Raw genomic sequence first — 14,873 nt, forward strand, 5'->3', positions numbered from 1 at the left:
CATTGACCTTTAACTATCATGGCCTCCCAATCATCCCCATCCACAGATTTGGCTCTATCACTGTCTCTCCTCACCTATAGCTGGTTTGTGGTGAGCGCACTGGCTCCATGGCATGTGGCTGCCATTGCATCAGTCAAGTGGATGCTGCACACTGGTGTGAGGAGGACCCCCCAACCCTCCTCCCGTCAACATTTCTGCTTATTAAGTTCTGACGCTGAAGAAATCTTATTTCCACCACAGGATAGATAAAAGTGGTGGGAAAATCACGCTTATATAAAATACCTTTTTATGTTTTTGTTTTGTGCTGGAAACGAAAAATAAATATATTGTGGAAATTGTACAATTATAAGTCATGAACTTGTATTTTAGAGTTTATTGCTCACAACTGTAACCAAAAAAATCTGAAAAATTGCAATTACCTTTATTTATTTATTTTCCAATTTACAATATCAGTTTTTTTTTCTGACTCAAAACAAGGCAGAGGTGGTAACCTTTTTGCAATCTTTTTTTCTGCCTTAAAAAACACATTTTATTACTTCTACAAGGTTTATGTGCAGTATGTGTGCTCATGATCACTTGTTTTATTCTCTGATGGTTATTTGATGTGCTTTTTCAGGTTTTCTCTGAGTACTTTAAGGAGCTGGAGGAGGAGAGTATCAGAGATAACTTTGTCATTATATATGAGCTGCTGGATGAACTCATGGATTTCGGATATCCTCAAACTACTGACAGCAAGATCCTCCAGGAGTGAGTCTGTGCATCTGTCATGCTTTTGCTTCGTTGGTCAAAACACTTTACGTTTTTCATGATAATAAGCTTAAATTTTTTTCTCAGTGTCTTAAATGGTCAGTTTAGCATCTAGTCTCGTCTCTCTAAACCCTGGGCAGATATTATATATATATATATATAAAATTCTTATTTACTGCTGTCATTTTTCCTATCTATTAACTGATCTATCGTTCTGTTTTCTTTCTATCTATCCTTCTATCTATTCTTTTGTCTTTCTGTCTAGCATTCTATCGTTCTATCCTTCTATCTAGTGTTCTCTGTAGCGTTCTATCTATCCGTCATTTTATCCTTTTATATAATGTCCTATGGTTCCGCCGTTCTATTTGTCATTTTATGTATTGTTTTTCTGTCATTCTATCTGTCATTCTATTTGTCGTTCTATTCATCTATCGTTCTATGGTTCTGTCTATTGTTCTATTTATCTTTCTATCTATCATTCTATCTATCTGTTGTTTTATCTATCTATTGTTCTATGGCTCTATCTAGCGGTCCATCTAGCGTTCTATCTATAGATCTAATGTTCTATCTAGTGCAGTGGTTCTCAAACTGTGGTACGTGTACCACTAGTGGTACGCAGGCTTCCTTCTTGGGGTACGCGGAGGAATGAAATATGTCATGTACATGCTACACACATTTCAAAATTTATCAAAAATTATGTATATAATATGTCATATATGGCATATAGCCTATATTTCTGATGTAATCTGCCACGTTTTTTAACTGTGCAGAGTTGCAGCTGCTTTACTGGGCCTACTGCGCTACTGTATTTCAATACAGCTTATTTTGGTGGTACTGGGAGAGACAATTTTTTTTCTGAGGTGGTACTTGATGAAAAACGTTTGAGAACCACTGATCTAGTGTACTATCCTTTTGTCTATCATTTTATCTTTCTATCTATCGTTCTATTTATTGTTCTATCTATCTATCATTCTATTTATCTGTTGTTTTATCTAGCTGTTCTATGGTTTCATCTAGCGTTCAATGTAGAGTTCCATCTAGCATTCCATCTATAGATCTATCATTCTATCTAATGTTCTTTCCTTCTGTCTATCCTTCTATATATCCTATCTATCATTCTATATAATGTTCTATCTATCTATCCATCTATCCATCCATCCATCCATCCATCCATCCATCCCAGGCGGCAGGCCTTTTTTCTACCAACTACCTATGGTGTTATTTTAATGACAAATGTTGTGAGCGCAGTATTACAAGTCGAGATTGCATTTATGTAATATGAGCATGCAAATCTCTTTGCTTGCGCGCTGATTTCCTCTGTTCGTGCACAAAACCTCCTGCACGCCCTCAAATATACGCTGTTCAAGCGCAGATCTTCTTGTGCGTTCTCAAATAAACGCTGCTGAAGTGCGATTTAGTGCTCTTATGTAACGAGTAAGTCTCCAACATTTATTAGATTTGCTAGGAATATTTATGAATGTTCCCAATAGACCTACCGAGCAACATTAATGCATCCTGAAGTGAAGTGAAACAGCTTTAAACTCCAGCAAGATAAAGTCATTATATGCAGAGCCCTAGACCTTTATCTATAAAGTATAATTATAGAAACTGTCCATCTTAACTGAAAGCTACATCGTGTTTGCTGGCCTCACTCGCCGGTCAGTTAGCGTGCCACCTTAAAGGGTTAAACAAAGAACACACAGCACTATGGTTACAGAAAAGTTCACGCTGAATTATTCACTTACCTTTTAATACATTTTGGTGCGATTACAACCCACTATTAAAAAAACAATAACGACTGAATGTTTTGAATGAGATGCTGTAAATGTAGCCATGGCGGGATGAATTTTGGTGTGGCGGCCCACCATGGAAAAGGAAACCATCCATCAACCCTTTCTAGCTATCTATCTGTGTGTCCGTCCGTCCATCTATATCCACTCTAAATTTGTCCTACCAGTTCAAAACTCAAAACCCAAGGTATACCAAAAAAACACAAAAAGTACAACTATAGGACAGCGTAAAAAAAAAACTTAGTGATGCATTTTTATTACATTTTTCTCTCATTTTTGCATCTGGCTCCTAATGCCTAGTTCAGACTGCGTGATTTTAGCCCCGATTTTGGCTCGCCGACAGGTTTTAAGAAATCGCTGACAAATGCCTGAAATCACAGGCAAATCAGTGCTCGTGCACGTGAGTGACAATCACACAGTATGAACGATCAAAGACGCGATCTGAGAGAATCGCAGATGAGTCGCCGATGCCTGCACAATATTTGGCATGCTAAATATCTAGAGCTGTTGGCGATTCAAATCATGTCGTGTGAATTGAGTTTTGACTGAAAATAACATCAGTGATCTCCCACAGCCAATGAGAGAGCAGCATCCACTTGTGTGTATACCTGCTGCAGGCCAGCGGGAGGCTGGGGGAGAAGTTAAAAGCGCTCTTTTTTTGGTTTATTTGGACCCACGAAATGGAGGGAAAACTAGTGGAGGTTTGACAGGACTTAGGAGCACCCGTGTCTGTTTGACGTTTCATACAGAAAGAAATTAGTTTATTATCAATGTTGAGGAGAAATGGCTAATTGCCTTTAAACCCAGGTGAGCAAACATGTACATTTTCTACCCCATTAAAGGCTTCTTTCTCATTATGTAGTTAATAACAAAAGATATACAACGTGTTTTTGTATGTGAGACGTAGTTTGGACGAAGTTGTCGGCGATTCTTCCTACAGTAAAGTCATGCAATGTGAAAGTCCCTGTCACCGATCCCTCTTGCAGTGTAAAAAAAGCAGCAACGAAAGGCTAGCCCATATAGTCAAGCAGTGTGAACACATCTGTGACACGACTACTTTGAGAATCATGCAGTCTGAACTCGGCATAACACAGGTCATGCTACGCCTGTGCATAAATCTGTACATTTAACTGAATAAATCAGCCTGGACATTAGAAACATCACAAGATACAAAGAAATGTCAGTGCATCATTAATTGAATTTCTTAGCACAGAAACAACTGCAGGCCTTTCTATAACCCAGCAGGTGTCAGTCAGTCTGCTGTAAACGTCTGTTTTCAATGACTTCCAGCCGTGTGTTTATTATGCTCTCCTCATTGTGTGCCGATACACAGATACATCACGCAGGAAGGTCATAAGTTGGACACGGGAGCTCCTCGACCCCCTGCAACCGTCACTAACGCCGTGTCCTGGAGGTCAGAGGGCATCAAGTACAGGAAGAACGAGGTTTTCCTGGACGTCATCGAGTCCGTTAACCTCCTGGTATGTTTTTAGAAGCACCACGGTTCTTAGATGTCTGCAGACATTCTGAAAATAAACACAGGAATCCATCATAACAAACAGGATAAGCAGGAACATCCATGGCATTGTGAACGTGTAAGGTGATGAACCTGCTGTTTTTGTAGAAGGTTTAACACTTTAACAAATTTAGCTGGAAGAGCATGTTTGAACAGCCATATCAAGAGGCATGGGGTGATTAATCGAAAGACAGAAGTTTGAATAGTAGTGTTAAATACAGTTGTTGACATAATGGAATTATTGTGCTACACTTTATTTTGCTGTAATAGAAAAGATCCACGTATAACAACACAAAAGTTCATTAAATGCAAAAAGTGAATGTAGAGCTGGGCGATTAAAACGATATCGATATTTTTTGACTGAACACCATTGTCAGTGTCGATTAGGCTTGGGCGGTAATAAGGTTATATTGTATACCACGGGATCTAAAAATAGCAAGGGTGTCAGTTCTAATACCGTTATACCATCATAAAAACAATTCACTTAAGTAGGAGAAAAGTATTAAATAATAATGTTATTTATCTAATACCTACAAATGAGTATGCGTGATTGTCATGACGGGACAGTGGGGAGGAGAGAGAGGTGAGGTAAGATTTCGACTCACGCACCAAGTCACCTGCAGTGTGTGTGTGCGCGTGTGTGCGCGCGTGTGTGTGTACGCGTGTGTGCGTGTGTGTGTGTGTGTGTGTGTAAATAAGAGAGCATGCTGACTGTGTGTCGCTTGGTTTTCTCTTTCTCTCTCTCTGTGTGTATGTGTATAAATGAGAGAGAGACACACACACACACACACACAATCCACGTAGATGCGCGCGTACTCGCTGGCTTGGAAGCGATATTGTAAGACCGCGCGACCGCTCCCTTTTAAGTTACCGACCGCTCCCGTGCTTTATTCGGAAACACACACACACACACACACACACACACACACACACACACACACACACACACACTAAGAGAGAGAGAGAGAGTGAGAGCACGCGTGGTGCTGTATGTGTGTCTCTCTCTCTCTCTCTCGCTGTGTGTGTGTGTGTGTGTGTGTGTGTGTGAGAGAGAGAGAGAGAGAGTGAGAGAGAGAGAGAGTGTGGTGCTGTGCATCTCTCTTGCGCTCTCTGTGTGTCAAAATCAAAAAATCTAAATTTGGATACCGCCCAAGCCTAGTGTTGATAAAAAAAATATTTAGTATGTAGTTTCAGTATGAAGGCTATAGTTTTATTTAAATGTGGCGGCTGAGCGTGCCTTGGAAGCAATGGCAACAAGCTTCGTTTGTAAGTTTGTCATTTCCAATGGAGGCGCACGACTTGCATGACACGCATATGGGAGCGACGGGCACATGTTGTGCAAGCAGCCGCACTTAGTTGAAAACATCTGACCTTTCAGAATACCGCGATTCATTTAAGTAGAACCAACCAATCTGCAGTAATAACGGTGTGGTTTGTCCATTGTCATCCTCTGAGATATAACGTGTAACTGGTCACCTAGTTACGAGAGACGCCAGGGGAGCACGAGCGCATTTTAGATGATCAGGACAGAATTACAGCACACGTAAAAATGAGTACCATATTGCAGCAGTGAGGAGATTATAAATGAAAAAGAATGTAAGGATGTCGACAGAGTGGCTTTTTGGTTTCTTTTCCTGTGCATCCAGCCACTAGCACCCCATCTAAAAAAAAATAGCATAGGGGATAATGTAGTCATTCAACTTCACACCTTATAATGTTCAGAATGTATTTGAATAATGATGGTTAGTTGCTTTACTTGAAAGCTCAGATTTGATTATAATTTGTGCTGTTGACCGAGTTTTCTGGGGTTTACTGTTTTATTAAAGTTTGAAAACTTAAAGTTTGCTTTCAGTATCACCCAGCCCTAAGTTAATGGGTATTTTAACAAGACCTTAACATCAATACTTATTTTCAATGATTTGTTTCCCCCTACACGACTGACCAGTGCTATTAAGTAAATTATCTAAATCGTTAATTTATAAAATGGGTAGTTAACAGCTTTATAATTTGACTTGGATAAACCATATTGTTTTATTTATTTAATTTATTTATTTACTGCTAAACAACAACATCATTGTCTGTAATTTCGTGGTAAGCACAAACACATTTGTACATGCAAACATAAAAACATGCACACATGCTACAGCATCTCAATCGGGTTGAGGTCAGGACTCTGACTGGGCCACTTCAGAAGGTGTGATTTGACCTCAACAGAGCCATTCAAATCAGACATCTTAAGAATATTGCTGAAATTAAACCGTTTTGTAATGCGGAATGGTCCAAAATTCCTCCTGACCGTTGTGCAGGTCTAATCTGCGACTACAGGAAACGTTTGGTTAAGTTATTGCTGCCAAAGGAGGGTCAACCAGTTATTAACCCCAAAGATTCACATACATTTTCCACCCTGCACTGTGAATGCTAGCATGTGGTGTTCAATGAAAACATATCATTTTTGAGTGGTATTGGTTTTAGCCATAGACTGTAAAATATATGGACGTAGTATCCGTGACGTCCCCCATAGGTTTCTGAAGAGCGCAAAAGAAGCCACAAGTAGGCGCGGCCAACCGTCGCCATTTTGGTCACGCGTCATCACACCCACGGCGGGATACCAAACAAGGGCAAAGAGGCGGAGAGTGAGCGGAGCTACAGACAACTGCTAGCATTTAGCTTGGACCTGGTTCAGACACACTTTACTTTGGGAGAAATGCTTTATACTTTATCACCTGTGACTCGTTTGTATTCTGACCACTTGTGCTTGGTTGTACACTATATCAATAAAGTGTTTAGACTTTTAAAAACACTGCTGTAATACATTGAGCCACTAAACATTGTTCTTATGACGTTTTTAAACAGGAGGAAAACGCGAATTACTTCCAAACACTTCAGATATAGTCTGTGTTAGTTAATGTAAGACTATTGATGAAATCCAGCATAACACTGTATGACAACACTTCAGATGACTGTTCTAGAGCCTACAGCTAATCAATCTGACAGATTCTGGAGTGCATTACAGCTCTAAATATAAATATAAACGATAAATGATCTTAAATAAAACAAATACATGTATAGAGATGGTATATAAGTATATAACTTTACTCACATGGGAAACGGAGGCCACGTGAATGGTTTGTGAGCTCAATTAAGTGCCCTCAGCATGACATTCCATCAAATAATTGTGGGAAACAAGTCCAATAGGCAGTTGACTGTGTAAAGCCACATAAAACAACACAGAAATACGATAAATATGCCGAGTTCAGTGGCTAATCTGCAGGAGTCAGCTGAGGTGACGTGACGGCGACCAGCGAGACCTAGCTGTCACTCAAGTGGCCACGCCCTTAATTATGCAAACTTAATATAACTTAATATAAAGGAAACGGATGAGTTATAAAAAAATTCACCCCCTCACAGTTGTCATGAAGGGTAATATTAGCTGTATTAACCAAAATCTTTTTTTGTACCAGGCTGTAAACACCTTTTTTTCTGCTGTAAAGTTGGCCATTCTAACAGTGGGTTCAATTGAAATTTGCTCTGTTTTGGAGCCAGGAGCGGCCAGGACTAGCGGAATTTCCCATGAATTGCAGTTTTAGTTACTTCCGTATTGGCTTCCTGAGGGAGAGCGGGAGGTTGCCGCTTGGTTTTAGCACTCTGTTTTTTTTCATTGTTGTGATTTACATGAAGACCAGAACACATTTATGACAAAATAATCGAAATGGAAATAATAAAGTAATCCCAAAGGGTTCACATGCTTTTTCTACCAACTGTATTTAATGTTTGATCATTTATTTGTCTGTTTGTTAAAAATGTTTGGCTCTTATTATTATTATTATTATTAATAATAATAATAATAATAAAGGAATTAGACATAATTATATGCTTCATCTACCTTTTGTTTTTATACCTATTGTTTTCAGTTTTTGTTTTATTTATTTTTTGCTTTTGTATTTTGTGGTGTTTTGTAGTGATATATACATTGATTTTCTGCAATAATTCAATCCTGATATTGCTTAACAGGAAATTAAATGAACTTTAAATAATAACAGTAATAATAGTAGTAATCATATGAATCCATTAGATTACATGACTCTTAGTGTTTGTTTGTTTACTTTCCCTCCAGGTCAGTGCGAATGGGAATGTCCTTCGCAGTGAGATTGTCGGCTCCATTAAGATGAGAGTGTTTCTCTCAGGGATGCCAGAGCTGCGTTTGGGTTTGAATGACAAGGTTTTGTTCGAGAACACTGGCCGTGAGTCTATTTTAATTATTTTCTTTTTCTATATGCATCATAGAAAGAGGCTTTGAAATAAGTTGTGTAGCTGTTATTTAATGCATTTAACAACTCCTGCTCATGTACAGTTATAATCAGAATAATTAGCCCTCCTGAATTATTAGCCTCCCTGTATATTTTTATTTCAACACATTTTTAAAGATAATAGTTTTAAAAACTCATTTCTAGTAACTGATTTCTTTTATCTTTGCCATGATGACAGCACATAAAGGCTTAACTAGGTTAATTAGGCAGGTTATGGTAATTAGGCAAGTCATTGTATAACAGTGGTTTGTTCTGTAGACTATCATAAACAAATATCGCTTCAGGGGCCAAATAATATTTACCTTAAAATGGTTTAAAAAAAAATTAAAACTGCTTTTCTTCTTGCCGAAATAATACAAATATGACTTTCCCCAGAGGAAAAAATATTATAGGAAATTCTGTGAAAAATTCCTCGCTCTGTTAAACATTGATTGGGAAATATTTAAAAAAGAAAATTCACAGGAGGGCGAATAATTGTGACTTTAACTGTATATGCTAGTGTTCTGTTGAAATCTGGCACAGTTTGTATCTGTAAATATGCAGTTTTATGTTATAGTTATGGGAAAAGGTGTGCTGAAGTGTGTATATTTTTTTAATTGTTCATACATGTCTTTTCTTCAGGTGGTAAGAGTAAGTCGGTGGAGTTAGAGGATGTGAAGTTTCATCAGTGTGTGCGTCTATCTCGATTTGAGAACGATCGCACCATCTCCTTTATTCCTCCCGATGGAGAGTTTGAGCTGATGTCCTACCGCCTCAACACACATGTGAGTGTCTAAAACCATACACTTACTAAAATCATGCAAAATAGGGGACATTTAGTCCTTCAAAGGTTCTTTTTTTGTCACAGGTAAACAGTTTTGTGTTACTTGGAATGGTAGTGATGAATTTCTGAAAAAATCTTAGCAATCGTTTTATTGCTTTGCCACTTCATCTCTAGATGGCAGTCACAGTGCATTGCTTGCATAGCTTTAAAGTCTGTTTATTTATTTATTTTTTAATTAAAGGGCTGTATACTTATAATTTGTCTGATTTTGTAATCAAATGAATTTCTAATGAAATTGTGAAGTAATTTTGCTGGCTGGTGACAGTCTTTTTCTGACTTATGGAGTGATATTGGGGATAAAACATTCACTGTAAATTGGCAGCGTAATGAAATTACTGTACATACAGTAGAAGACAAAATGATTATATTTATTATAAAAAAATAGATATTTTTTATTATAAAAAATTTGTATTCTTTTCCAGATATTTTCCAAGTGATGTTTACCATAAAAAGAAAATAATTCACAGTATTTCCAATTATATTATTATATTTTTCTTATTTTTCTTCTGGAGAAAGTCTTATTTCTTTTAGTTTGGCTGGATTTTTTTTGTTTTATTTAAGGCAAGGCATGTTTATTTATATAGCACATTTCATACACAATGAAACAAGAATGAAAGAAAATAAAAATGATTAAAAGAATTAAAAATGATTAAAAATAGATTAAAATGTGTTAAACGGGTTATAAAAGAATAAAAAAGAAAAGAAAGACATAATAGTGTGATCTGTAGGACGCAGCACAGTGCTCATTCAGTAAAGGCACAGCTAAACAGATGTGTTTTCAGTCTTGATGTGAACGCGCCTAATGTTGGAGCACATCTGATCCTTTCTGGAAGCTGATTCCAGCAGCAGAGGCCGCTGTTAGTAGCTGAAGGATGATTCATCCTGCTTTGACTGAACTCTTCTTGAGATTTCTAATTTACTTGATCCTAAAGATCTGAGTGATCTGTTAGGTATGTATTTAGTCAGCATATCTGTAATATATTTAGGTCCTAGGCCATAAAGTGATTTATAGACAAGTAATAATACTTTAAAATCTATTCTGAATGTAACTGGGAGCCAGTGTAGAGACCTGAGGACAGGTGTGATGTGCTCTGATTTCCTGCTTCTGGTCAGAATTCTGGCTGCAGCGTTCTGGATGAGCTGCAACTGTCTGACTGTGAGGAGGCCGTTAGAGTAATCCAGCCTGCTGCTGATAAAAGCATGAACAAGTTTCGAAGCATCTAATTCTTGCAATGTTTTTGAGATGATAGTATGCTGATTTACTGACTGCTTTGACATGACTACTGAAACTAAAATCTCACTTCACAATTACACCAAGATTATTGACCTTATTTAAAAACTGCTAATATTTATATTTATCCCACTGTCTACAGAACAAACTACTATTGTCCAAAGACTTGCCTAGTTAACCTAAATAACTTAGTTAAGTCTTTAAATTGCACTTTAATCTGAATATTAGCACCTTGAAGAGTAACTAGTACAATAGTATGTTCTGTCATCATTGCGAAGATAAAACAAATGAGTGGGGAGGGGGATCAAAACGGTCATGTTCTCTATCAAGTTTAGTTTTGGTCAACTGTGGTAGCATCTTTTAATTAGGAAAAATATTTTATTATTATTAGGCTGGCTTGTGTAGCAAGCCAGACTATTGTTATCCTATTTTTCTTCTGAGACTAAAAATTAAACTATCTCCTCCTAGAGCTTTCAAACTATGACCACCAAACTCACACCAGACCTCCAAACTGGTCTGACTCGGGTTGCTATATCTTTTCCGACTGATCCGACTTTTGGTTTTCCGAAAAACGTCCCGGGACCTTTTGAAAAATCCCATTGACTTAACATTGGACCAAACTTTGTGACCTCATAACTCTGCATCAGACTGTCCTACAGGCTTCTAACTGAGCTCATTTAACTCAGACTACCTAACTGCCAATAACTGATGAGCTTTTTACTTTCTGGCCACACCCTAGCAACCACTTTTGGGACCCTAGAAACTGTCCCATAGACTTCCACTGCAAAAGACTCTTACTGACTTTACATGGGGTCAAACTTTGTGAGCTCATAACTCTACATCAGACTGTCACACAGACTTCTAACTGGGCTCATTTAACTCAGACTACCAAACTACCAATAACTGATGAGCTTTTAACTTTCTAGCCACACCCCTAACAACCAGATACGGCACCCTAGCAACGCTCCCATAGACTGCCATTATAGAGGTTCAGATTGATATTGTCATGCTGCAGTGTGATAGAGACATGGGTGTTGCTTTTAACTGTTCATACTGGCAAGAAGCTTTGATACATCATCAGTCTAAGCTGTCAATCCACTCCATAGCAACAAAACAGACTAACCTAGCAACGATATAACAGCAGCTATATCGTAGTATCAGAACATCGTAGAGAAGCGGGGGTTGACTTGTTTGACTTATGCTAGCACACCATTCATCCATCCCTCCATCATCTATCTATCTATCTATCTATCTATCTATCTATCTATCTATCTATCTATCTATCTATCTATCTATCTATCTATCTATCTATCTATCTAACTATCTATCTATCTATCTATCTATCTATCTATCTATCTATCTTTTCATACTTTTTAAAACTGTTTAAACTAAATAAACTATTACCATCAGGCTTTCACAAGCCAGCCTCAAAGTTTGTTCTCAAACTTTAAGAATCTAGTTATTTTTATTTTGCTCTTTTATTGATAATCTTTCTATGTTCCTTCCTATTATGTGCCTATTGCTGTTTTTACTGTTTTATGCTCATATCATTTGTTTATTTTCTTTCTGTAAAGCACTTTGTGCAGCCTTGTGGCAGTTGGAAATGTGCTATATAAATAAATAGAACTTGAACTTGAAGATATTAAAGCTATTAAGTTCAAAAATGGCTCATGTGTAAAAATACTGTTCTGTTAAACAGCACTTGGCTAATAATTTTGTCTTCATTTGTAGGTCTTGATAGTTATCGTATTTTATTAAAGTAAACTACCATTAGCTGTTTTGGTTTGTTTATTTTGTCCTTGATCCTGATGTTTGATTCTGATGCAGTTACATTTTTGTTGCGTGTTCACAGGTAAAGCCACTGATCTGGATCGAGTCTGTGATCGAGAAACATTCCCACAGCAGAATCGAGTACATGATAAAAGTGAGAACACATCCATCAGCAATGTTACCTTTAGTTTAATTTCATGCTGTGTATGCTTTTATTCAATTCATCTTTATTTCTGTGCAGCTTATTACTAGGTCTGCATGATATTAGAGAAACTTACATTAGCATATTTTATTTTCCAATGATCTACATTGCGAAATGAAGTATAACTTCACCAGGTGAAATTAATAGGTCTGTTCGAAAGGAAATCATCATTTTTATATACATTTGGATAAATTTGCAAGGAAGCACATCTACATAAAATATAACTAACCATTGATATATACAGGTAATGCAATAATAATAATGTACAAATAAAACAAACAGTGCTTTATGATTTGCTGGGAGTCTAACAGCATTCAGATACACTAATTTAATAATCAAATGTAAAACAGCAATGTATAATGTTCATCACATTTGTATACACAGATACAATTAAAGGTGCAGTAGGTGATCTGCCAAAATGCTAACCGTTTAGCCTAATGTCTTTAAAAACACAGTCCCCTCCCCTGCCGTCTAAAGCCACGCCTTCTGAAATCATGAACGTTTCACCTTCAAGATGACAGAGACCCACTAGATCAGTGGTGGGCAAACTTATTAGACCCGAGGGCCGCATTAAGTTTTGCAAACCAAGTGAAGGGCCACATGTCAAATCCTTTTAATAAATAACTTTTATTTATAGTGGTAGTATGGATGAAACATGTAATATCAGACAGAAACATGTCACATTAACACAAAACAGATGTTTTTTTAATATTATTAAGTCAAATTTACAATTCAAATTAATTTGCACTGCTATTTATATTTATCATCACTTATCAATCATTATAAAATAATAAAATAATCCCTTATAAAATATAATAATAATAATAATGTAATGTTTTTACAGTGGAGAATAGAAAAGGTAATGTCTGATAGAAAAAATCTCATATTAACAAACTAAAAACAATTCTTAAATATTATTATTCAGTCAAATTGACAATAATCTAATTTGCACTGCTTTTAGAATATACAGATCAATCATCATAACACTTGATGAAACCACAAATCTTTGATAAAAGAACTTTTTTAAGTGGATGTATGCATGGGAAATACATTCTATGACAAAAATTAACACATTTAACCCGCAATTAATATATAATTGAAGTCAAATGTACAACAATCTAATTTTAGCTTTTATAAATATGCTCGTATCAATTATAAAACTATGAGATAAAACGGAAGAAGAATCTTAGTCTTTGTTATTCCAAGTCATGTTATTATGAATGTGTTAATGTGAATATAGAGCCTGGTCCCCTCTCTTCCCAAGAGTGTCAAAGTCTGGAGTCTGCTACGGCAAAAACGCGAGGCGCAGTAGGCGGTTAAAACGCGAGGCGTGCAGGGGGCATAAGCAGCACGCAAAACCCTCGCAGCCGTTAGTAAACCATTCAAAAGAGGCATTAACGGTCGAGTGCATTTTAATATCCAAGAGTGTGTTTTAATTCTACTGGTTGCGCTAACTGTACTGCATGCAATACTACCATCACATGGCGTTCACTTGTAATTGCATCATTAATTGACTAATTCTGACCCAAACCGTTACTCAGAAGCAGCATTTTAAAAACTCACTTGCGGGCCGGATGAAAGTGTTCAACGGGTCGCATATGGCCTGCAGGCCGTAGTTTGCCCACCTCTGCACTTGATCATGTCATTTGCCAGTTAGGAAACTTTACAGTACTTTTACCAACGTAAAACTATATTATATCTAGCATGTTTTCAGTTGTGTAGCAAGCAAAATGTGTCATAATGTGCAATATTTCATGCATGCAAGGATCGCTGGTCTCACTCTCACATGCTTTGTCCTAAAGCGACTGCTTAGTGGTTGACCGGCAGTGTGCAGAAATTGCTATTTTAGAGTGAATATAGTCAGAGCAGCATGGTAAACAATATAGGGGCGTGTCAAAGGTTGTCATTGTTTAAAAATGACCCAATGTCAATATAAAAGCAACTTCAGCTCAGTAAAGCAGGCTAGGCAGAATAGCGATATTAACTGACTTTTTTGTTTGTTAACTAAATATAAATCTATATTATCGATGCTGTTAAAGGACCTTATGAAACTGAAAATAGACGCATCAATCTTTTATTGGAAGATTTTAGTGGCTGAACAACACTTATATACGCAATTCTGTGCGTATATAATAAATTTGCAACAACATCTAACGTTACATCAGCTTTGCGTGAAGCTAAAATAGTTTTAAAACAGAACATTACCTGTCTAAAAGAAATCCTTCAGCCATGGTGTCATCCTTTCTCTAGCATGCAGTGGTAATTCTAATATTGATTCAGGTTTTTAAAAAGTTTTGATTCATGTTTTTACCGATCGCGTGCGCTTTCGCTCTCTTTTGAACGTGCAATGCACAAACTGCAGAGTTGCTTACAAAAGGTTGCACAGTTGTTCAAATTTGCATTTGCTGACAGATTGAGCTACTTATCGGAATTATGAGAAATGTCGGCCCGGCTATTTAATTGGATGAACATTTTTTAGTTTTATGC

General features: G+C 37.1%; 1 protein-coding gene and 2 long non-coding RNA genes across 4 annotated transcripts in view; 1 reads left to right on the forward strand and 2 right to left on the reverse strand.

The window, feature by feature from the left end:
• Positions 1-14,873, reverse strand: part of LOC147846563 (uncharacterized) — a 198,545-nt gene that overhangs the window by 29,416 nt on the left and 154,256 nt on the right. The gene's annotated exons all lie outside the window — the stretch shown is intronic.
• ap1m1 (adaptor related protein complex 1 subunit mu 1) overlaps positions 1-14,873 on the forward strand; it is a 69,066-nt gene that overhangs the window by 7,964 nt on the left and 46,229 nt on the right. For both annotated transcript variants that reach the window (XR_015477483.1, NM_001331127.2), the window contains 5 exon segments: positions 617-747; positions 3,871-4,018; positions 8,168-8,294; positions 8,982-9,124; positions 12,267-12,338. Coding sequence is in view for 1 of the 2 variants with exons in the window: in NM_001331127.2 (NP_001318056.1) it covers positions 617-747; positions 3,871-4,018; positions 8,168-8,294; positions 8,982-9,124; positions 12,267-12,338 (621 nt within the window). In the remaining variant the exon portion in view is untranslated.
• LOC147846565 (uncharacterized) lies at positions 1,134-2,833 on the reverse strand. The gene is made up of 3 exons (XR_015479247.1): positions 2,105-2,833; positions 1,640-2,062; positions 1,134-1,352 (listed from the first exon to the last, which is right to left on the reverse strand). It is a non-coding gene; the product is annotated as an uncharacterized LOC147846565 (long non-coding RNA).

The sequence above is a fragment of the Danio rerio genome, chromosome 2, assembly GCF_052040795.2.
Source record: "Danio rerio strain M-AB ecotype USA chromosome 2, GRCz13ab, whole genome shotgun sequence".
Lineage (NCBI taxonomy): Eukaryota > Metazoa > Chordata > Actinopteri > Cypriniformes > Danionidae > Danio > Danio rerio.